The 23975-nt window shown below is 52.7% G+C and overlaps 2 protein-coding genes across 4 annotated transcripts in view; one reads left to right on the top strand and one right to left on the bottom strand.

Annotated features, from left to right (window-relative positions):
* The window catches only part of sipa1l1 (signal-induced proliferation-associated 1 like 1), a 51001-nt gene extending 31007 nt beyond the window's left edge, over nucleotides 1-19994 (top strand). Inside the window, exons 6-25 of one of the 3 annotated variants that reach the window (XR_009931034.1) lie at nucleotides 377-507; nucleotides 1604-1792; nucleotides 2111-2285; nucleotides 3281-3384; nucleotides 3830-3987; nucleotides 7331-7910; nucleotides 10039-10313; nucleotides 10571-10855; nucleotides 11030-11179; nucleotides 11540-11670; nucleotides 14555-14652; nucleotides 14988-15445; nucleotides 15572-15763; nucleotides 16090-16252; nucleotides 16586-16808; nucleotides 17258-17422; nucleotides 17517-17625; nucleotides 19051-19129; nucleotides 19264-19814; nucleotides 19938-19994. Coding sequence is in view for 2 of the 3 variants with exons in the window: in XM_062468560.1 (XP_062324544.1) it covers nucleotides 377-507; nucleotides 1604-1792; nucleotides 2111-2285; nucleotides 3281-3384; nucleotides 3830-3987; nucleotides 7331-7910; nucleotides 10039-10313; nucleotides 10571-10855; nucleotides 11030-11179; nucleotides 11540-11670; nucleotides 14555-14652; nucleotides 14988-15445; nucleotides 15572-15763; nucleotides 16090-16252; nucleotides 16586-16808; nucleotides 17258-17422; nucleotides 17517-17625; nucleotides 19051-19129; nucleotides 19264-19407 (3809 nt within the window). In the remaining variant the exon portion in view is untranslated. Of the gene's footprint in view, nucleotides 1-376; nucleotides 508-1603; nucleotides 1793-2110; nucleotides 2286-3280; nucleotides 3385-3829; nucleotides 3988-7330; nucleotides 7911-10038; nucleotides 10314-10570; nucleotides 10856-11029; nucleotides 11180-11539; nucleotides 11671-14554; nucleotides 14653-14987; nucleotides 15446-15571; nucleotides 15764-16089; nucleotides 16253-16585; nucleotides 16809-17257; nucleotides 17423-17516; nucleotides 17626-19050; nucleotides 19130-19263; nucleotides 19855-19937 lie in introns of those variants that run through there. The other 2 variants (XM_062468561.1, XM_062468560.1) reach the window with 2 other exon arrangements.
* The window catches only part of chac1 (ChaC, cation transport regulator homolog 1 (E. coli)), a 182779-nt gene that overhangs the window by 23723 nt on the left and 135081 nt on the right, over nucleotides 1-23975 (bottom strand). The window lies entirely within an intron of this gene.

Genomic DNA, 23975 nt, shown 5'->3' with positions numbered 1-23975 from the left:
TGTGTGGGGGGGGGAGAGAGAGACTCAGAGGCTTGGTAGACAGAAGCGGCTTTTATGTTTTATTTTCCTGTTTTCTCCTTGTAATGAAATGAGCTACCCACCTCATCTCTGTATCTGGCCCTCTGTTTCTCCCTCCCTCTCTTTCCCTCCCTCCCTCTCTTTCCCTCCCTCTCCCTCCCTCCCTCTCTTTCCCTCTTTCCCTCCCTCTCTCCCTCCCTCTCTTTCCCTCCCTCCCTCTCTTTCCCTCTCTCCCTCCCTCTCTCCCTCCCTCTCCCTCTCTCTCTCTCTCTCTCTCTCTCTCTCTCTCTCTCTCTCTCTCTCTACCCCTCTCTCTCTCTCTCTCTCCCCCCCCCCTCCCTCCTTCCCCTCCCGTCAGAGCACTGGACCTACCTGGGTGTGGACGAGACGCTGGGCCCAGTAGCAGTGAGCCTGCGCAGAGAGAAGCTGGAGGAGCACAAAGAACATGGGCAGCAGTACAACTACCGGGTCATCTTCAGGACCAGCGAGGTAGGGAACATAGAAGGTCTTCTCAGCTGTGAGGACTGAAAGACCATATAAACCTCCTCCCCCTCTCCTCTTCCCTCCCCTCGAGCACTCACACCTCAGAGACTGCCAGCACGGACTTGTCCTCAGTAAAGCAGACTAAACCGTAGCATTTGGGCTGAGGGGAAGCTGGGCTTCGTTAAGGCTGTGGAGGCGCAGATAGCCAGTTCCCCAGGGAGGACACACACTGCCCTGTCGAGGGGACGCACAAACCAGTGTGCTGCCCTCTTTTTTTTTCTTCTATTTCCTGTCCCCCTCCCCCACTTGTCTATTATCCTCTCCCCTACTCCATTCCTCTCTTGTCATTGCTATTTTCAGCCAGGAAGGTGGGCAGGCGTGAGAGTGGGTAGGAGTGTGTGGGCTGGGATGGTGATGGGAGAACGGTAATGTCCTGAGCACTGGGTCCTCTTCTCTACTGTAGCTTAGCCGCTGGCCTTGGAGGTCCTTTTACCTGGAGGTTTAATGTGTGTGCATACACACACACACACACACACACACAGCCGTATCTGTGAGAGCCCAGGGGACTACACTCTGTTTATTTCCTCCAGACTGCAGTAGCAGCCTTGGTCCTTCTGTTTTATTCATCCTCCTTCTCTAGTTGGTTTTAGCCTCGAGTGAATCCATTTGAACAACACTGAGCAGCCGAGAACTTAGAGAGAGTAACAGAGAGCATGGTGTCTCTCTCTCTCCCCATCTCTCTCTCTCTCTTCCCCCCCCATCTCTCTTTCCCTCTCTCGTTCTCTCTCTGTCTTTCTCTCGGTACATACTGTGTAGGCACTCATAATTCTATGGTGCTCAGCTTAACAATTCTTCCGTGACACTTCTTCTCTACTTTTCTCTACTGTACTCTACTCTGCTCCTCTCTGCTCTCATGGCTTATATAACTCAGTGACAGTTTGCAGTGGTATCCTCAGAGAAGAATGTATTGACCTGGTGAACACACGCCACCATGATGGGTCCGGCCTGAATTATTCATCTGTGTCCCTTTTTTCTCATCCCTCCGTCATTCTCTCGCCTCCCTCACCCTGTCCCCCCGCCCCCCCCCCCCCCCCCCCCCCAGCTGAACACCCTGCGCGGGTCCATCCTGGAGGACGCGGTGCCCTCCACCTCCAAGCACGGCCTGGCGCGGGGCCTGCCCCTGAAGGAGGTGCTGGAGTACCTGGTGCCTGAGCTCAACGCCCACTGCCTGCGCCTGGCGCTCAACACCCCCAAGGTCACGGAGCAGCTCATGAAGCTGGACGAGCAGGGGGTGAGGAGGGGCACGGGACACACGCACAAACACACAGGCACACACACAGGCACGTATACACACACACACACAGGCACGTATACACACACACACACACAGGCACGTATACACACACACACACACAGGCACGTATACACACACACACACACTCTCTTATCACACTCTTATATAAACATACAAAACAAACACACATGCACTCAGATGCACGGTTTTTACGCTTTCAAGACACAGGCACGCACACAACCTTTACCAGAAACAAACATTGTTAAAGGATTTCGAGGGAGATGAGATGTAAATCTCAGTGTGTGTGTCTCGCAGCTGAGCTTCCAGCTCAAGGTGGGGGTGATGTACTGTGCTGCGGGCCAGAGCAGCGAGGAGGAGATGTACAACAACGAGGGGTCCAGCCCCCCCCTGGAGGAGTTCCTGCAGCTGCTGGGCGACAAGGTCCGTCTGAAGGGCTTCAGCAAGTACCGCGCCCAGCTGGACACCAAGAGTACGTGGGCTAGCGCCTCCACACACACCTCACCCATCCACCGCACACACGCACCCACTTTGAACACGCTCGTCGCTTCAGAACCATCTGCTGCTAAATCCCGCGAGCCACTTCATACGCGCTTTCTTCAGTGCACACTTGCCTTCCGGGGGCGTCCGTCCCGAGTGTGACCTCCTGACCTCGGCCTCTCCGTCGTGTTCCAGTCAGGCAGGGGCCGTCCCCTCCTCTCACCTTCCTCACCCAGCTCCTCCTTCTCCACTCCACTCATCCCTCTCCCTCCCCCCCCCCCCTTCGCTCTCTCCCTCTCATCCAGACTAATTCGGTCTCTGATGAGACTTGGGGAGGCATGTTGTGGCAGGGTTGGCAGCGCTCCAGATCCCTCTCTTGGCCACTCGCAGCACGCGAGGGGACATGCTCCGATCACGCACTCACATTCCCAGTCCGCCCCGACCTTCCTCTGGCACCTCTCCCTCTATCCGACTCTCAGCCCCTCCTCCCCCTCTGGCTCTCTCTCTTCCTCCCCTCCCCTCTCTCTGCCTGTTATGAGCCACAAGACCCAAGTCCACTAATGCTGCTCGGTACGGTCACTCTGGTTCTTTAGATATGAGATGTCTCCAGTTGGGAAAGAGGGAGAGACTGAAAGAGTGAGTGTTACAGTAGACATTAGGGGTGGGAATCTTTTGGTACCTCACGATTCGATTCTTGGGGTCCCGATTCGATAAAAAATCGATTCACAATTTTTCCAAGAAAAAAAAAATATATAAATTATTTTTGAAGTTTGTGAATCGCTAGTAGACTGAATCGTGATTCGAATGTGAATCGATTTTTTCCCCCCCCCACCCCTAATAAACATGGTCTATCTGAACAAACAACCCAAGGGCCTTCCATCAGGGCACACAATTCAGACCAGGCTATCTTGTTGAATCTCCTTTGAACAGCGAGCCCCAGGAAGCAGACCTCTGTGACTAACATCCACCTGTCTGTCTCTCCTGCAGCTGACTCCACAGGAACCCACTCCCTCTACACCACCTACAAGGATTATGAGATCATGTTCCACGTCTCCACCATGCTGCCCTACACCCCCAACAACAAACAGCAGGTAGGACACAGCACTGTATACGCCCACACAACAAACAGCAGGTAGGACACAGCACTGTATACGCCCACACAACAAACAGCAGGTAGGACACAGCACTGTATACGTCCACACAACAAACAGCAGGTAGGACACAGCACTGTATACGCCCACACAACAAACAGCAGGTAGGACACAGCTCTGTATACGCCCACACAACAAACAGCAGGTAGGACACAGCACTGTATACGCCCACACAACAAACAGTAGGTAGGACACAGCACTGTATACGCCCACACAACAAACAGCAGGTAGGACACAAAGCGAAAACGTAACAATTCAGGCGGCGTAGTTTTGGTCTAGCCGTTTGATCGCACTCGTTATCCACCACTGTGTTTCCCAAAAGCTCGTTTTTTTTTTTTCCTGAAGTTTCTCCTAAGTCCTTCGTCCCTGTGTCTTACCTTGCCAGTTGCTGCGGAAACGCCACATCGGGAACGACATTGTCACCGTGGTGTTCCAGGAGCCCGGGGCGCTGCCCTTCACGCCCAAAAACATCCGCTCCCACTTCCAGCACGTGTTTGTGGTGGTGCGCGCGCACCAGCCCTGCTCCGACAACACCAGCTACAGGTGAGGGGAGCGCATGCACGTATTCACACACACACAAGCACACCAGCTACAGGTGAGGGGAGCGCATGCACGTATTCACACACACCCAAACACGCACACCAGCTACAGGTGAGGGGAGCGCATGCACGTATTCACACACACCCAAACACACACACGCACAGCAGCCACGGGTGAGTGTAGCACACTAACACACACAAATGCGCATGCACACACACCGCACAAGTCGCACATGTACTGTACACCTGCTGTGGCCTGCAGTGACACAGCTACTGCTGTTAATCAGAGCCTGCGCTGACATGTTGACACTCCTCTACTCTGGGCTCGATTAGTCTTCCCTAGATCCCCTGGCTGAGCCCTCTCCCTTACTGATGCAGGGATGGTATTCTGCGGTGGAGCCAATGCAGAATCTCTTGTCTTTATTCCAGCCTGGTGTCATATGAGCTGGCTCTCTGTAATGAACAGAGGATGTCTCCCTCCTCCTCCTCCTCTACTCCTGCTGTGGGGGAGAAACTTTGGAGTAGTCATCTCTCTCTCTCTTTCTCTTTTTTCTGTCTTTTTCTCTCTTTCTTTCTTTCATCTCTCTCTCTCTCTCTTTTTTTGCCCACTTCTCTCTCGCTCCTTCTCTCTTTAATGGCTGCTTTAATTGCTGCTGGAGTTTATTGTGTGTGAGGTCTTAATTGTACCCCATGGGGAACCACACAAAGCTAAGGGCTGTAGCGGCTGAAGGAAGCAACAATGGCTGAAAGACACACACACTCACACTCACACACACACTCACACACACACACAATGCTGCCAGCATGTTCGGAGGGTGCCTGGCACAGAGTTGGTCAAGCCCCCTCGCCCTGAATGCCCCGCCTGCCCCACCCTCTCTCTCCTAGTCAACCCCCCCATACCAAGAATCATGTGACTGAAGTCCACCCCTCCATTTTATTTAGTTAGTTCACCTCGTCCACTACGGTATTTATCTTTTAGTTAAGGCTGGTTCAACGCGGGAAGTTCAACAGGTGGGTCACTTAGAATCGCTGTTTTAAATGCCGTTAAAACTTGCTTTACCGAGTGCCTTCGAGCGCTTGTGCGTGCGTGCGTGTGTGTGTGTGTTTGTTTCTCTTTGTAACAAGACTGTTTGTGGTTTGACTCCTGTGGTGTTAACAGGCTGTGTCTAGCTCCAGGTGTACGGACAGGCACTGTGGTATTTAACAAACATAACAAGCTGTTAATTCTAACTACCTGGGAAACCTGGTTATATAAAGGCTAATTGCTGGTTTACCATGGCTCTGTGTCAAACACAGGGCTTGGGCAACACTAACCCTGAGAACAGGTATGGGTGTGCCTGCCTGGGTAGCAACATAGCCACATTTCTGATTCTGAATGGTGTGGCCTGGAGATGCCTTCCCTTCATGCTTAGAAGACACTCTCTCACTGAACACCACCTTCGATACAGCACAGGTGACATTTCTAAGGAGCGCCCTCCGACTGGATATGCATCCAGTCCACAGGTGGTACGTTTGGACTGTTTCACAAGCCAGACGCTCGTCTCTGGGTTTGTACCGCAGCGCTCTTATCTGGGTCAGGTGCTGCTGGGTGGCTCTCCCCTGGAGAACCGTTCTCCTGCTCTGACGCGCTCGCTCTCTCTCCCTCTCTGCTCCGCGCGCTCCGCGGGCCCTGGATGCAGAGAGAGAGAGACGCGCTGCCCACACACAGGATATTTATATGACCGCAATCACGGAAGCCACGGCAACGCTTTTTTACTTCCATCTGCACGCAGCCAAGGAAAGTCAGGACAGAACAATGCAGCTCAATCCTAAACTCTCTCTCTCTCTCACCCTCTTCTCTATAGCTCGCCCCCTGTGCATCTCTTTCTTTCCCTCTCTCAACCACTCTCTTCATCTCTTTATTTTCTTTCTCTCTCTTTCTCTCACTCTCATTATGAATCACTGGCCTTTGGTTAGCTTTGTGAGGTTCGGCACAAGTGGCTTATTTTCAGTTTTTCTACAGAAAAGGCTTATGTAGGCCATCATCCGTATCCATTATTAGCGAAGGTGCCTCAGTGGTAATGACTTCTGCTCGAACATGCTTCCACTTCCTGTCTCATCTGTCTCCTTTTTCCAGGAGAGAAACACGTCTTAAAGAGAAGATGCAAGTCACTCTGTAACAAGCTCCCTGGTAGAAAACCAGGGGGTTTAGGCCCAGACTGGAACGGACAAATAAACTGTAGCTAGGGTCCGGCCCATCCTGACAAAGGGCCAAACTAGTTCAGAGCCGTCATTGCTGCAGTTCTTTTTTGCGTATCCTGGTTTTCATTGGAACCACTTCCTCCCTGTTCCAAGGAGCAGAAATAGCCTTGGTAAGTGTCAACACATGGCTGTGCTGCTTCTCCCAGAACAGAATAGGCCAAACCCTCATCAGGGATGAAGCACATTTTAGTCATTTACTGTCAGGGACGCATGCTAACCACCCAAGTGCTGGACAGTACCCTCTCTGTTAGACACACTCTTATCTATCTGGAGAAAGAGGGAGGGAGAGGTGTGTGTGTGAGCAAGTTATGACCATATTAGTCCTGGCCCAGGTCTGCTCTCTTTCTTCCCTCCCACCTCTCCTCTGTTTCCTCCTGTCTTCTATTTCCCTTCTCTGGGACTGGGTAGGGAGATAAGGAGGAGCAACACCATACTTCTTTCTCTTCCTCTCTTCCTCATCTGCTCTGCCTCTCCTCCCCCTCACTTCTTCCGTTCCCCCTCCCTCCCTTCCACCCCCCTCTCACTCTCGGGCCACCCAGCTGAGTTCCTCACATACCAGACAGGGCAGACTGCTTGGGATGGTCATTCCAGGGCCTTAATAAACCCAAAAAGGAGAGGACGGAGAACAAAAGAAAGAGGGGGGAAAGAGAGGGATGGGGATCGGTGGGAGAGCGATCCCCAGAGAGAAGGCAGGAACCAGAGAGCTTGTGTTGGTTTAGAGAGAAGGGGAGCGGGAACCTGGCCTAAATCTGCCTCTACCACAGTCCCATTGAAACCCTGCTTAATTTGCTAATACATTAGGTTTGCTATAGTTTGCTGTGGAGAACCAAGGTCTGAACTGTAGATGATTTGATTTACTTGATCTCGTAACGTTCCGGAACGTTGCCAAGCCACAGAATCTCCACCCGCACCCTGTTTTCATGCCCATATAAAGTCCAGGCCAAATGTCACACAATCCTACTGTTGTTTTAACCCTGTTCTGTCCTCCCTCCCTCTCTCCCTCCCTCTCTCCCTCCCTCTCTCCCTCCCTCTCTCTCACTCTCTCCCCCTCTCTCCCTCCCTCCCCCTCTCTCCCCCTCTCTCCCTCCCTCCCTCCCCCTCTGCAGCGTGGCAGTCACTCGTTCCTGTGACGTCCCCTCCTTCGGCCCTCCCATCCCCGAGGGCGTCACCTTCCCCAAGTCCTGTGTGTTCCGGGACTTCCTGCTGGCCAAGGTCATCAACGCCGAGAGCGCCGCCCACAAATCGCACAAGTTCCGCGCCATGGCAACGCGGACCCGGCAGGAGTACCTGAGGGACCTGGCGGAGCGACACACCACCAGCACGCCCATCGACCCTTCCGGAAAGTTTCCGTTCATATCGCTGGCTCACAAGAGGAAGGAGAAAAGCCGTCCTTACGCGGGGGCGGAGCTACGCAGCCTGGGCGCCATCACGTGGGCGGTCCACGCGGAGGATCACGGGGCGGGCGGGGAGCTGGAAGCGCTATTGGCCATCTCGAACGACTTCCTCATCCTATTGGACCAGGAAGCCAAGGCGGTGGTGTTTAACTGTGCCACGAAGGACGTGATTGGCTGGACCCTGGGGAGCCCCGCCTCCATGCGGATCTTCTATGAGAGGGGGGAGAGTGTGTCTCTGAGGAGCGTCAGCAACAACACGGAGGACTTCAGAGAGGTGGTTAAACGCCTGGAGGTGAGCTGTCTCTCACACACACACACACACACACACACACACACACACACACACACACACACTCATTCTCACACCACAGATTGTTCTCAGAGCTCCTACACACACACTCACAGACACATGCACCACATATTGATGTTCCCACAACTTCTGCTGTACAAACACACACATAAACTATCCAGGAAATTGCGTTCCATCTGGGAAGAAAGACAGAGACTTGGAAGATGCTTATGAAACACTGCAGATGCCACCTCATTCTGATGATCGATGCTCCACTCATTTTACTTTATTGTTCCATCTTAACAAACACGTTGTTGATGATATTTTACTGCTGGTGAACACCACAGGCAGGAAAGGAGGAAGGGAGACAGGCAGGCACGGAGGGAAGGAGGGATGGGGGCAGAGAGACAGGCAGGCAGGGAGGAAGGGAGGGATGGATGGGGGCAGAGAGACAGGCAGGAAGGGAGGGAGGAAGGGAGGGATATGGGGGCAGAGAGACAGGCAGGCAGGGAGGAAGGGAGGGATGGATGGGGGCAGAGAGACAGGCAGGCAGGGAGGAAGGGAGGGATGGATGGGGGCAGAGAGACAGGCAGGGAGGAAGGGAGGGAGGGAGGAAGGGAGGGATGGGGGCAGAGAGACAGGCAGGCAGGGAGGAAGGGAGGGATGGATGGGGGCAGAGAGACAGGCAGGGAGGAAGGGAGGGAGGAAGGGAGGGATGGTGGCAGAGAGACAGGCAGGCAGGGAGGAAGGGAGGGATGGGGGCAGAGAGACAGGCAGGGAGGAAGGGAGGGATGGGGGCAGAAAGGGAGGGGGGCAGAAAGGGAGGGGGGCTGCTCGTTCATAATTGCCCCAGAACGCGTACAAGTATCGCTGAATCTAGAGCTGTTACCATGGTAACTAGCTAGAAAAAAACATTTACTTATATAATCATGAATGGGTTTCAATGCCTCTCCTTTCTCCAGCCACCCACAGGCATGTGTGTGCATGTGTTTTCCTCTTGACTCAAACCTGCCTGAGGTTCTCCATCATATTCTGCAGCCGACACAGAAACACATACTAGCACACACACGTCCTGTCTGGACCCTCTCTGCATCAAGTCTGGATCATATCAGGATCAAGTCTGGACCCTCTCTGCATCAAGTCTGGGTCATGTCTGGACCCTCTCTGCATCAAGTCTGGATCATGTCTGGACCCTCTCTGCATCAAGTCTGGATCATATCAGGATCAAGTCTGGACCCTCTCTGCATCAAGTCTGGGTCATGTCTGGACCCTCTCTGCATCAAGTCTGGATCATGTCTGGACCCTCTCTGCATCAAGTCTGCATCAAGTCTGGATCTTCTCTGCATCAAGTCTGGATCATGTCTGGATCTTCTCAGGGCGTGAGGAGCAAGCCTGCTTTCAGGTCACATGTCAGGAAGCTAGCGCTGATCTCCAGTCAGCTCAACCACAGAGGAAGGAAGAAGCCTTGAGCAAGTCAGGAACTACTTAGTCACTATGTAAACACACACACGCTAGCTAGCTAGCTAACACACACACAGCGAGAGAGCATTGAGACACTCCACACTGACCCGGCCAGACAAGGCTTTCAACCCAAGTGTGTGTGTGTGTGTGTGTCTGTGTGTGTGTGTGTGTCTCTGTGTGTGTGTGTGTGTGTGTGTGTCTCTGTGTGTGTGTGTGTGTCTCTGTGTGTGTGTGTGTGTGTGTCTCTGTGTGTGTGTGTGTGTCTCTGTGTGTGTGTCTGTGTGTCAGCAGAACAACTCATCAGCGTCCAAGCCTGGGGAAGGTTGAGGGTGAAGTTGAAGGGGAGTGTGTTGAAGTGGCACTAAACCTGGGACAGTGCTGGGATGATTTCATCCATGTGTGTGTGTCCTACCTGTCTGCCTAGTTAGATATACTACCAGACACAGCCTAGTGGACACGTTTAGTCATGTATACTGAAGCGTTCTACACAGTAAGCAGCCCTGGCCTCTCAGACTCACGTTAATACTGGAGCTCCTCTTCATCATATCAGACCACAAACACTCTGCCCTGACATTATAACAAGACCCCACCACAAAATGACTCTTCACTTTCATATCTCCCTCTATTTGTCCCTCCCTCCACTCATCCATCCCTCCCTCCATCTCCCCAGTTCCTAACGAAGGGCTACGAGACCTCGGAGATGACTCTGAGGCGTAACGCCCTGGGCCAGCTGGGTTTCCATGTCAACTACGAGGGCATCGTGGCGGAGGTGGAGCCCTACGGCTACGCCTGGCAGGCGGGCCTCCGGCAGGGCAGCCGATTGGTGGAGATCTGCAAGGTTGCTGTGGCGACCCTGACCCACGAGCAGATGATCGACCTGCTGAGGACGTCGGTGACGGTCCGGGTGGTGATCATCCCTCCGCACGAGGACGCCACGCCACGCAGGTGTGTGTGTGTGTGTGTGTGCCACGCCACGCAGGTGTGTGTGTGTGTATGTGTGCCACGCCACGCAGGTGTGTGTGTGTGTGCCACGTCACGCAGGTGTGTGTGTTTGTGTATTTTCTTGTTATCTGACATCATTTTCTTGTATAATGAATCGGTGCTCTCTTTCTCTCTCTCGTATCTCTGCCTCCATCTCACCTCCCTCCACCTGTTTCCTCTCGTTCTCTCCCTCTTCCTCCTGCCCCCCCCCCCCCCTACAGGGGCTGCTCTGAGCTCTTCCGTGTCCCCGTGGTGGAGTACAAGGGCAGCGGGGAGAGCGGCTCGTTTGAGTACAAGTTCCCCTTCCGCAGCAACAACAACAAGTGGCAGCGCACGTCCAGCAGCCCCCAGCAGTCCCTGACGGCCTCCCCCCAGCCCCACACCCCCAACCGGGCCGTCAGCCTGGGCAGCTCCGTGGGGAAGACCCTGTCGGCCGAGAGGCCCGAGAGGAACACAGCCATCCCCCGCAGTGTCAGCAGTGACGGCCGGCCCCTGGACACTAAGAGGTAGGACCCTGGAGTCCCCCTGGATCCCAAAAGAATTCCACTTTTAAAAAAGTTGATTTTTTTTTATTTTTATCCCTTTCTGCTGTTTTATGGCATATACACATACATATATGCACAAGCTCTCTTCCCCTCTCCTGTCCTCCCTTCTCCTCCTAACCTTCTCTCCTCCTCCAGGATGTCTCCAGGCAGCGAGAACTATGCCCTGGCTTCGTCGCTGGCTCTGGGGCGCTCGCCTCACAACCGCAGCTCTCCCAGCAGCCTCTCCTGTTCCACTGACGCCTCCGCTGGCTCCGCCCACTGGAGACAGAAATCCATGCCTGAGGCGTAAGACCAAGCCGTGTGTGTGTGTGTGTGTTTGATGTGTGTTTGGTTTGGTTGTGTTTGCATGCGTGTGTTTGTGCGTGTGCACGCGTGCATGTTATCTATAGCACACTGACAGCAGCCTTAGAGGAAGTCACGCACGCTCCTTATGACTAGGTGTTCCGGAAGCTTCCACCCCACGCAGCTGCTGGTAAACTCTCATTTAGGATTCACTTCAAACTGACTTTTTCTTTTTCTTCTCTCTTACTGTCATTTCAATCACACTGCAATGGCAAACACATGCTGAGCAGATGAGAAGCTGCGTATCCTTGAATAGTGTACGTAGGCGAGCTTTTAATAAGACTGTGTGTGTGTGTGTTTCAGATTCAGTGGCAGTCGCCACCCCCCCCTCTCTGCAGAGCGGCAGGGCACCGGAGAGGGGGGGACAAGTGGCAAGTCCACTCCCAATTGGCAGAGGATGGAGGAAGGGGGCGGAGCTGAAAGAAACTCTCCAGGTAATTAATATAATAATGCTAAACCTTTAATGACGTGGCCATGTCTTGACATACAGTGTGCGGTTTTAACAACACCAAATCAAAGTGGACAGTTATTTTTGGCGGCTGTAATTGTGGTGCATTATCATGCTGTAGTGCAGACATGGTTTGAATGCCTGGTTAACTCCTCTGAGGCACAACACCATTTAAATTGCCTTGGTTACGTTAAGCCTTACAACTGGTGCGTTTGAAGTGTAGCTTTAGCACGGAACAGCACACAGGCAACACACTCCCACACAGACATAGTCAGAGACAGGGAGAGGGGAGGGGAGGGGAGGGGAGTGGAATGCGTTTGAAAAAGGGAACGGAAGACATAGTATGGCCTTGCCTGTCCTCCCACATGTTGTAGCGTACATTCCGTGTGTGGGGGGGGTGTGTGTGTTGTAGTATATATTCTGTGTGTGTGTGACAGGAGTGCGTTTCTGTTGCTCTTTCCTGTGTTGTGGCTCTTGGCAACGAGTGCTGCGACACTGACAACACTGCTACCCTCCTCCCTCATCTCTCCATCTATCCTCCTCATCCTCCCAGCTGCGTGACTGGCATCACACACACACACACGCACACACACATCAACCCCCTCTCCACCCTCTCTCCTTCCAAGGTTCAATTGAAAATAATAAAAACCAGAAATACCTCTTTCCTGTCTGTACAGTTGTGTAACGCCTTCTTTGTGTGCCACCCTCCCTCTCTCTCTCTCTCTCTGTCTCTCTCTCTTTCCCCCTCTCTCTCTCGTTCTCTCTCGCTCTATTTCCCAGTCTCTCTCGCTCTCTCTCTCGCTCTCTTTCCCACTCTCTCTGTCTCACTCTCTTTTCCTCTCACTCTCTCTCCCTCCCTCCCTCCCTCTCTCTTTCCTTCTCGCTCTCTTTCCCACTCTCTCTTTCCCTCACTCTCTTTCTCTCTCTCTGTCTCTCTCCTTCGCTTTCCCCTTCTCTCTATCAATCTCTCTCCCTCTCTCTCCTCTCTCTCCTCCTCTCACCTTCCAACCTCCCTCCCTTCCTTCTCCAGCATATCCATTTCTCAAGGTCGAAATCTTCCATGACTCACTCCACCTTTTATCGTTCAGCTCAATTCTGATGCTCTAGATTAAAAGAAACCTCCATCCACGTTTCTGCCTGCCTCTCCTGCCTCTGCTGCCTCTGCTGCCTCGGTCAGGCCTTTTCAGCCCTGCATTCTGGACCTCACGAACCTACAGAGCCTCATTTTCTGCCCTGTGCCGATGGAGTCCCTCCCCCTGTCTCACCACAGCCCCGCCCAGTTCAGCCTGGCCCTGCCCAGTTCATCCTGGCCCCGCCCAGTTCATCCTGGCCCCGCCCAGTTAAGCCCAGTTCAGCCCCACCTAGTCCAGTTCAGTCCAGTCTCTCTGTGGTTTCTCTCTCTGTCTCTTTCTTCTACCGAATGTCTTTCCCTTTGTCCTTTTCCCCCCTGCCTTTCTCTACTTCTCTCTCACCTCTTGACCCCTCTGCCCAACAACCATATCTGGCCTTTCACTCCTCACACACACACACACACACACACACACTCACTCACTCACTCACTCACTCACTCACACACACACACACACACAGCTACCCTGGGGTAATTCTCCAAATACAATGTATTTTCATCCTGCATGATGAATACAAACACTCACTGTGTTTACACACACACACACACACACACACACACATTTTCCTTTTCTTTCCCATGAACTTCACACCAGTAGTCAGTATGCAGGGTTCAGCTCACCTGTGTGTCTTTAACCTGCTATAGAGGCCCTGTCCTCTGTTCCTGATTGCATGCTTCTGGAGGCATGCAGAGACTCTTAGAGCTGCAGCGGTCCAAATCCCCCCTCCTTTGCACTTACCACTTCCTGACCTGCAGTCAAGAAGTGCTTTAACCTCTACGCTGTCCACCTGACATCCATGAGGCCTTCCTCCAGCCAGCCAGGCCTGGATAAGATCTACTGTCTCTGGGAATGCCACAGATATCTTTCACACACACACACACACTTTAATTAGTGCCTGAGCTCCAGCGGTTCTGTACAAAAAGACAGAACGACATACACAGCAGACCGTGGTGGGGCAAATATGGTGGGAATCAATTCACTTCAGGCTGATGTTCTCACCTCCCTGCTGTCTCCTCCCCCCCCTCTCTCTCACATATGAACACACACACAAGGATACACACATGCTGCCATCTCTCCCCTTGGGTCCACAGCTCCCTAATTGCCTCTTCTGTCTATTTTTGTGTGCTTTTTGTTGCATAACACCTCTGCAATTACACAGCAGTCTCATTACACTCCCAGGTGCCTCCCATGGACACACTGCTTCATTTCAGGGACACACAGTTATACACACACACTCCGGACATGTGTCCAGTTTGTGAGGCGATCCAGGCTAAAAAGATGCGTTCCTGCGCTTCAAAAGGTTTGTCGCTGGTGAAAATGTTTCGTACAGTTGTTATTCACTTAAATTGGTCGTTCTGTTGGAGCGTTTTGGCTCGACGTGGTGGGAAGTGATGCGCTACGCGGGAAGTGATGCGCTACGCGGGGTGTATCTGTGCTGGACGTGTCGTTGTGTCCGAGTGTCAACATGTCGTGTGGCAGGTCTAGAGGTGGCAGGTTCAGATCCCACTCTGCACGTATCTTTGGATCAGTGTCAGTGGGATTTCCTGGGGTGAGAAGGTGTATAGTGAAGGATGTGTCGTGTAGGCTGTGGGATGTACCTGGAGGGATCTGGTGGCTTCCTGTGTGTCTCTCTAGCTGTGTGTGTCTCGCTGTGTCTCTCTAGCTGTGTGTGTCTCGCTGTGTCTCTCTAGCTGTGTGTGTCTCGCTGTGTCTCTCTAGCTGTGTGTGTTTGTGTTTCAGACGCACCCATGTCCAAGCCTGGTCCCGGCTACTCCGGAGCTCCACGCATCCAGAGGCAGGAGCAGGTCATCCACCTGTCCCCCAAGAAGGGCAGCCAGGTGAGCTTCAGCCGCTAGGCTCTTCTGCTTCCCTGTCCTACCTCAGATCAGCTGGGCTTCTACTGTACCTGTACTGTCCCACTCATGACACATGTCAGCTGAAGTGCCCAGCCTCGTCCAGGCCTCCCTCCCTCAGACTTCACCCACAATTCTCTTTAACTTCAGTATCTTTGTTTAGTGAGGCTACTAACTAAACAAGGCCTCCCTCCCCTCCTCTCTCCTCCCTCTCTCTCTCCCCTCCCCGCCCCTCCCTCTCTCCCCTCCTCTCTCCTCTCCCTCCCTCTCTCCCCCCCTCCCTCCCTCCCTTCCTCCTTCCTCTCCCTCCTCTCCTCCAGTCTGACGGCCCGTACTCGGGCCACTCCAGCAGCAACACCCTGTCCAGCACAGCCTCCAGCGGGGGCCACAGCGACAGCGACAAGTGGTACGATCTGGGGGCCGGGGGCCCGGGGGACCAGCCCGACACGGAGCCCAACGGCCTGGGAGGGGGCTACCTCCAGGGGGCCTCGGCCGACAGTGGCATCGACACCAGCTCCTACGGAGCCTCCCACTCCCACGGCAGCTCCAGCTCCCTGCTGCCCCCGGGGGGCCGCGAGGCCCGCGAGAGGACCCCCTCCCCCTGGCACAGCCCCACCGAGGGGGGCCGCAGGGTGCTGGAGAGGTCCGCGGCCACCGCCGAGTCCCCGGGCCCCCCGGGGGAGAGGGGGGGCGAGGGGAAGGCCCGGAGCCCCCCCACACACCTGCTGGTGAGAGACAGCAGCACCTACAGTCTGAGTGAAGCCAGCTCCCACTCCAGGTATGCTCCTCTCTCAGCCCAGCACGGTCTAGCCACGATTTTAGGTCCTACGGGCATCTGAAGCCCCTCTGACGTGGTGTCGTCTTCCATGGAGCTGACCTGGTCTCATCTCTCTCCGCCTCCCAGCTCCAGACACTCCGGCCACAGCTCCCCCCGGGACGAGACCTCGTCCTCGGCCACCTCGCCCTCGACGCAGTCCTCCGTCTCCCCCGGGCCCAAGACCTTCTACCCCCGCCAGGGCGCTACTTCCAAGTACCTGATTGGCTGGAGGAAGCCGGGCTCCACCATCAACTCCGTCGACTTCGGAGACACGAGAAAGTAAGCATGCTGCCGTGTAGAGCTGTGCTGTTCTCCGCTGGCTCTACCAGACCTCTTAGTTATGCTTCTTAACATCCTAAGAGGTGCTTTAATACTAGTCTAACCACCACAACCGTTTTTCTGTCTTTCCCCTTCTGACATTTGATTTTCGGCTGAACTTTCTATATGCTCTGCTTGTATGTGACTTTGGATAAAAGCGTCCAATTAATACTTTTACACTATCGCCTCCTAGTGGTTGGTTGATGTTGCAAGAGCGATCGTCACCCTGCCTGATCGTCATCACTCTGCTGTGTTAACTGAATCCTTGTCTGTGTGTGTGTGACCAGGAAGTCTCCAGGGGAGGGGGGTGAAGGTGGCCCATCCCAGACCAGGCCCTCTCTGAGGGACATGCACTCCCCCCAGCCCCACGCCAAGTCCACCATGGAGGACGACTCCCGCAGACACAACGCCCCCGACAGCCCCCCTCACTCCCGTAGGCACAAGGACAAGGTAGCTCCTCTGCAGCCTGCGACACAGGTGGCCACTGGAAGCGGGGCAGGATGGGAACAGCTACAAACTTTTTTATAGTTATTTGTGGAAATAAAGTAAACAGTCAATATCGCTGTCCAGTGACTTATTTTCTCTCACCGATTGAGATCTTTTTTTCCTCATGTTTTTTAACTCTTTAATAACTCTATTTTTAATGTATGTACCAGTACCCGTCAAAAAACTTTCGACGGGCACTGTACATGTTTAGAATTATACATTGATAAAAAGACTTACATTATCTTACCTTTACCCCTGCCCCCTCCTCCCTCTCTCCCCACTCCCCCCCCTCCCAAGTCCTCCTCATCGGGCAAGCCCCCCAGTCGTCGCTCGCTCCACAGGACCCTGTCAGACGAGAGTATCTACCGGGGCCAGCGTCTCCCCAGCCTGGGAGGCTCCATGCTGGAGCAGGCCCTGGGCAGCGACGTGCTGTTCAGCTGCTCCACCGTGCCGCGCTCGCCCACCACCCGCGGCGTGCCCCTCCGACGGCCCTCCTACAAGCTGGGGGTCAAGCTGCACGGTGAGGGAGCCCCCCACCACAACCTGGAGGAGTTTAGCTTACATTTACATTTAGTCATTTAGCAGACGCTCCTATCCAGAGCGACTTACAGTAAGTTCAGGGACATTCTCCCCGAGGCAAGTCGGGTGAAGTGCCTTGCCCAAGGACACAACGTCATTTTGCACGGCTGGGAATCGAACCGGCAACCTTCTGATTAATAGCCCGACTCCCTAACCGCTCAGCCATCTGACTCCCATCCCTGGCATGTCTACCAGGGATGGTAGACATGCTGTAATCCACGGGGTATAGCTCCGCGGAAGAGCGTTTCACTGCAGATAAAGAGTTCCCGGTTTTAGATTAAAGCCTCCGCTGATGAAATCCACCAGGTTAGGTCTCTGCTGCCGCCTGCTGGTGCAGAGCGTGCAGGACAGCTCTGACCCGCTCCTCCTGTCCTCTTGTGTGCTCCCCAGGTGACCTGTCTGCGTCCGACACCTCATTGGCTGAAATGGCGGAGAGGCACCGAGGGCCCCTCCCCCAGGATCTGATGCCCCTCCCCCCTAGTGAGAGGGACAGCCCCCTGGACTGGACCCTCCTCGTAGACGTGGCCAACACCTTTGAAAGTGAGAGAGGAGCAGGTTAGTGTGAACGCTGTATGGTGGGGGGGGGGGGGGGGGGGGGGGGGGGGGTGAGGGGAGTTTGAGTGTTAAGCCCCTCCCTCCCTGTCTCCAGTCCAGCGGGGGTTTGTGTTCAGCGACTCCAACCACAGAGGCAGTGGAGCCTCCAGCCCCCAGCAGCACATAGAGCTGCAGCCCGCCCCAGTGTCCAGGCCCTCCTCAAGGTGCCACACACACAGTACACACACACACACACACACACAGTACACACACACACACACACAGTACACACACACACACACACACACACAGTACACACACACACACACAGTACACACACACACACACACACACACACAGTACACACACACACACACACACACACAGTACACACACACACACACACTGTACACACACACACACACACTGTACACACACACTGTACACACACACACAGTACACACACACAGTACACACACGCTCACACTGTACACACACACACAGTACACACACACACACACACTGTACACACACACACACACACACACACAGTCCACACACACAGTACACACACGCTCACACTGTACACACACACACAGTACACACACACACAGTCCACACACACAGTACACACACGCTCACACTGTACACACACACACACAGTACACACACACACACACACTGTACACACACACACACACACACACAGTACACACACACAGTACACACACGCTCACACTGTACACACACACACAGTACACACACACACACACACACACACACACTGTACACACACACACACACACACACAGTACACACACAGTACACACACGCTCACACTGTACACACACACACAGTACACACACACACAGTACACACACGCTCACACTGTACACACTGTACACACACACAGTACACACACACACACACACACACTGTACACACACACACACACACACACACAGTACACACACACAGTGCTCACACTGTACACACTGTACACACACACACAGTACACACACACACAGTACACACATGCTCACACTGTACACACACACACAGTACACACACGCACACAGTACACACACGCTCACACTGTACACACACACACAGTACACACACACACACACAGTACACACACACACACAGTACACACACGCTCACACTGTACACACACACACAGTACACACACACACACACTGTACACACACACACACACACACAGTACACACACGCTCACACTGTACACACACACACACTGTACACACACACACAGTACACACACACACACTGTACACACACACACACACTGTACACACACACACAGTACACACACGCTCACACTGTACACACACACACAGTACAAATATGCACACACATACACAGTGTACACACACTGATACATACATATTGTACACTTACACACACACATATATTGTACACATGCTCACATGCACACATTCACATGCTTACACACACACACACACACACACTTACTGTACACACTCTCACCCACTCACACTCACACATTCATGTACATTTACTATAATACAAACCATAGAGTGATGCATCAGTGTGTGTTCCAGCAGGATTTGATTGTTTCTATCTGTGACTGGTGAAACAGAGTAAATGTGTGTGTTGTTCTGCAGCGAGGGTCATATGGGTCTGGAGAGGAAGGTGACCAAACTGGAGGCCATGGTCAAGATGCTGCAGGACGATCTGAAGAAGGTGACAGCTCACACACACACACACACACAACTAGATACACACACCTATATACACTGTTATACATACACACACGCACCTAGATTCAGATTACCGACACACACATCCCCCCGGTCTCCCCCCCCCGCCCCCTGCAGGAGAGGGAGGAGAAGAGCAGGCTGCAGGTCCAGATCAAGAGGCTGTGGGAGGACAACCAGCGACTGCAGGACGAGTCCCAGAGCTCGGCCGCCAAGCTCAAGAAGTTCACCGAGTGGGTCTTCAACACCATCGACATGAACTGAGGCTCACACACACACACACACACACACCCTGAGGAGAGGAGAGGGAGAGGGGAGAGGAACTGTTGTTTTTTTCTACCCATCGCGCCAGGGTCTGTTTCCCCATTCATTAACAGCCCCCATGTCCTGCTTCACCTGAAGGACTAGTTCAAACACATCCATCCTTCCTGCCCCGAGGGAAGACTCCCCCTCTGTCACACCCGACACCAGAGAGACCAATCAGGAAAAGTCTCCCTACCACAGCCTTGAGGGTGTGATCTACCCCGAAACACTGCCCTGCGACACTCCCTCCTCCTCTCTCCTTCTCCCTTCCTCCACTCCCCCCCCCCTCCTCTCTGTTCCCTCCTCCCCCTCTCTCCCTCCCTCCCTCACCCTGAAGTCTCAGACCCACCCTCTCCTCGAGACTTGACGTCAGACGGAGGGAGGGAGGGATGGTGGAGGGAGAGATGGTGGAGGGAGGGATGGTGGAGGGAGGGATGGTGGAGGAGGGGTGGAGGGAGGGATGGTGGAGGAGGGATGGAGGGATGGTGGAGGAGGGATGGAGGGAGGGATGGTGGAGGAGGGATGGAGGGATGGTGGAGGAGGGATGGAGGGATGGTGGAGGAGGGATGGTGGAGGAGGGATGGAGGGAGGGATGGTGGAGGAGGGATGGTGGAGGAGGGATGGAGGGAGGGATGGTGGAGGAGGGATGGTGGAGGAGGGATGGTGGAGGAGGGATGGTGGAGGAGGGATGGAGGGAGGGATGGAGGGAGGGATGGTGGAGGAGGGATGGTGGAGGAGGGATGGAGGGAGGGATGATGGAGGAGGGGACGGCCTTTCTGTTTCTCTGTCCCTAAGCCAGCTCGCCCAGGATGCACTTTTCTAAAGGCACAACTGAAAAGCTGAACTGTAAAGATTTTAAACTGCTCTCCACAACTACACCTGTCTCACCTGTTTGCTCACTTGTCACCACGCTGAACCTGTGTAGACAGACAGGCATATGAGCAGACAGACGGGTATAGACAAGGGACAAGGCCCGCATCCCCAGAACCAGACAGGCATGCTGAGAGACATTCCTCCATCATCCACGGGAACCAGCACAGCATCCTGCTCGATTGCCATGGGAACAGACTAGAGCTGGTCCAGAGGAGGGACATCCCACTGTACATACCACACGTTCACCTGACTTTACATTCCGCCCTCATGAGGGACTGTTGGGCTTGTATTCACCCTGAGCAGAGCTACATCTTCAGGTAGACCTCCACTTCAGGAGGTCTGGGCTTGTACTGTATTATGTCACCCCTCCAGAGGGACATCCTGGAGGCATGTTATTTCCCCCCACCTCACCCCCCTCCAGAGGGACGTCCTGGGGTCGTGGTCTCCCCTGCTGCCCTCAGACACAGCCTCTTCCAGCCGGGTGGACTGCAGCAGAAGCTTATCTCTAACACCCATTCCTCCAGCATTCAAAGACTACCCACAATTCACTGCTGGTGCTTTGTGACACTCTGGCCGAAACCTTTCATGTTTCATGTTTGGGTCCAGCCCTCAGCAGAGATTCCACAGTTGACATCAAGAATATATTGATCAACCCAAACGTTGTCTTTAAAGCAATAGGAAGGACAGTGCGCCAGACTTCCCCCCTCTTTTAAACACACCTGGATGGCTGAAGGACTAGACGTTTCAACCATCTTACATCTTAGCAATCAAACTCTTCAGGTTTTGGTACGACCCTCTGAAGAACAAGGAGCTCTATTCCTGACCCTGTCAACTCAGCATCTCAAGGAACGTTGATACACAACTGATGAACATTGAAGACATTCTCGGGGGACTTTTTCCAATTTATTTATTTCCTTGTATTATAAATCAATAAATGAGTTGTTCTATGCGTACAGTACAACTGACGTCAGTGTTTAGTTTACCTAGAAGGATCATTCCTATTATTTAAATGACTTTCTTTCGATTCTAGCTTAAGCCTGATATGGTTTTTATTAATATCTTGTGTTGTGGTGCCCAAGCCTGCTATTGTGTTGCTTTCAGTGCCATCTAGTGGTCAAATATGAAGATGACATTCTTTTAAAAAAAAGATGAAAAAAGAACATTAAAAGAACTGTGCATTCACTGTGTAATACAAAAAATATCCTGCACTCAGCAGGAACCCGTGTTTAACCCCAGGATAATCGATTAGCCGGCCTGCAATAGTGGACTGTGCTCTGTGTGTTCTCTGAAAGTGTTGAAGGTGTGAGAACGTGATTGTTGACTCCGGTGCCTAGTCTGTGATCTTCATCCAGCTACAGGGAAACAGGGATGTGCCTTTGAACAACACCTGGGAACCAGATTAAAGGGATGAGCAGTTATGTAAGCTGAAGGATCACCTGGTTACACACACACACACACACACACACACTGAAAAGTATTGCATTTCTCCAAAGCTGCTGCTAGGACACTGCTTTTTGAAGAACAGTCTGTCTCTTCCCTGTACAGACATGCTTATGTAACCTCTACCAGGCTAGACACAGTGTGGGTTGAGAGTCATGAGGGGGGGGGTCGTGTGTGTGTGTGTGACTGTGCATGTGTGTTTGTCATAGGTTCCCTTACCCAATGCCACAGAAACTTCCCTATGTTGAAGTGAGACTGCCTTCTCCATCCCTATATGGCTCTTGTTCCTCCAGAGTGGAGTCTGTCTGGGGGCTCACAGCTCAGTTCTGTCCCACTCAGCTGCCTTTAGAACGCCTCAAAAGAATTAGGAACTAGAATGTTTTAGACAGCTCCACTCTGCTCTGCAGAGACAGGAGAAGAATGTGGAATGTCTGAGTATTGGTTCTGTTCTAAGAATCCCCCCAAACTAGATCTCAGCTCCCATACCCAGATCTCAGCTCTGGGCTGTGTGGCTGTCTGCCAGAACAGAGCCCCAGTGAGATCAGAAACACCCTGTGGATAGAAGGGTCTCCATAGAATCTGAATCCTCCCCCATTTGAAAAGCAGAGTCCACGGGCTGGCAGTGAGCGCTTGTCCAGATGCATTAGAAATGACCACTGATTATGTGTGTAAGACAGCAGTCTGTTTTGGTTTTTGTATTTCAAATGACATGAACTACATCACCACTTTGTAGAAGTTCCGTTTTTAACAGAAAAAAAACATTTCCTTCTATTCACACACAACCACACACTCACACTGTATACCAGGAGAGCTCCCCAGTTATGAATGTTCGATAGTTTGACGTTAGCTCATAGAATAGTTTTCCTTTTCTTGTTATTGTTGTGTTTTGCCTTAGTTGACAGTTACAGGGCGGATACATGAGGGGAGTGTACACAAGTTCAAATGTACCCCTGTGATTATTTTTTCTTTTGTTTGAATTTTTTTGTAAAAAAAACTTTGCACATTGTTTTGTAAAAAATGGTTGCGTTTATCGAACCACTGCATTGAGTTTGTGTATTTGAAATTCCTGGGTGTGTCATGCCTGGTACCATGTAAGATCCTGGGTGTGTCATGCCTGGTACCATGTAAGATCCTGGGTGTGTCATGCCTGGTACCATGTAAGATCCTGGGTGTGTCATGCCTGGTACCATGTAAGATCCTGGGTATGTCATGCCTGGTACCATGTAAGACCCTGGGTGTGTCATGCCTGGTACCATGTAAGACCCAGCACAGACAGTGTTGTGCTGCCTACACAAAGCAACACACTACTGGGACATGTATGTTATCAGCTGCACACAGAGATCTGTTAGGAATGATTATTTGCGTATTTCTGTAGACGGTATAGGCCTGCGATTATAACCCAAGTACTGTTTACAGTTCATGTTTATTTCCTTTGAAAAGTGTAGAGGTGAAGAAGATTTTTAAAAGTTTGCAGTGATCAAAGTATTCAAGTTTCTGACACAAGCCCCCCTTCTCCCCTTTCTTTGTTTGATTTGAGGTGCTGTAATGTTTTCTGTTGTAGAAGGGGGGGGTTTGGGGGGGAGGGGGAACACACAGGAGGCGGGGCCGAGGTGTGTGTGTGTGCTCTACCGTCGCTTTCTGGGCCAATAAATGACGTTATCTGACAACACACAGCATCAGCAAGTTCTGTTTTCTTACTTCTCTGTTCAGCTTGAGGAGTACTCTCTGTGGTGATTGTTGTGTTTTACAACACTCACACATACATTCACACACTCACTCCCAGTTTGGTTTCATCAGAGGTAAGTGTCTGGTCTCTCTACGCTGTCTGATGTATAATTGCACCTAGCGGTGAGCAATCAGTGAAGCTAGGAGAGGATGGAGAGAGAGAGAGGACCAGGGTCTGGAGCTGAGCCTGCCCTGGGCAGAACTCCTCATGCTCTCCTATCAGAGAGAAAGAGATACTCCTGATTGTGTGCTTAACCCTTTCACCACCAGGGCTACCAGTAACAAAACAGCAGCCCCCCTGGCTCATGGTGTGGTCTGAGAACAGCCTACAGACTGCATTGGCCCCCTGTCACCTGCTGAGACGGACACCTGTAAAATCAAACAGACGTGCGGTGGTGTTGTTAAAAATCCTGTCGGGTTTGACAGGATTGGAGAAAAAACACGGAATCGGCAAGAATGAATCATGTTCTGTAGTTGCTCGAGCCTGGTCA

This window comes from Osmerus eperlanus, chromosome 8 (genome assembly GCF_963692335.1).
Source record: "Osmerus eperlanus chromosome 8, fOsmEpe2.1, whole genome shotgun sequence".
NCBI lineage: Eukaryota > Metazoa > Chordata > Actinopteri > Osmeriformes > Osmeridae > Osmerus > Osmerus eperlanus.
This window is presented reverse-complemented; position numbering and strand designations above follow the sequence as displayed.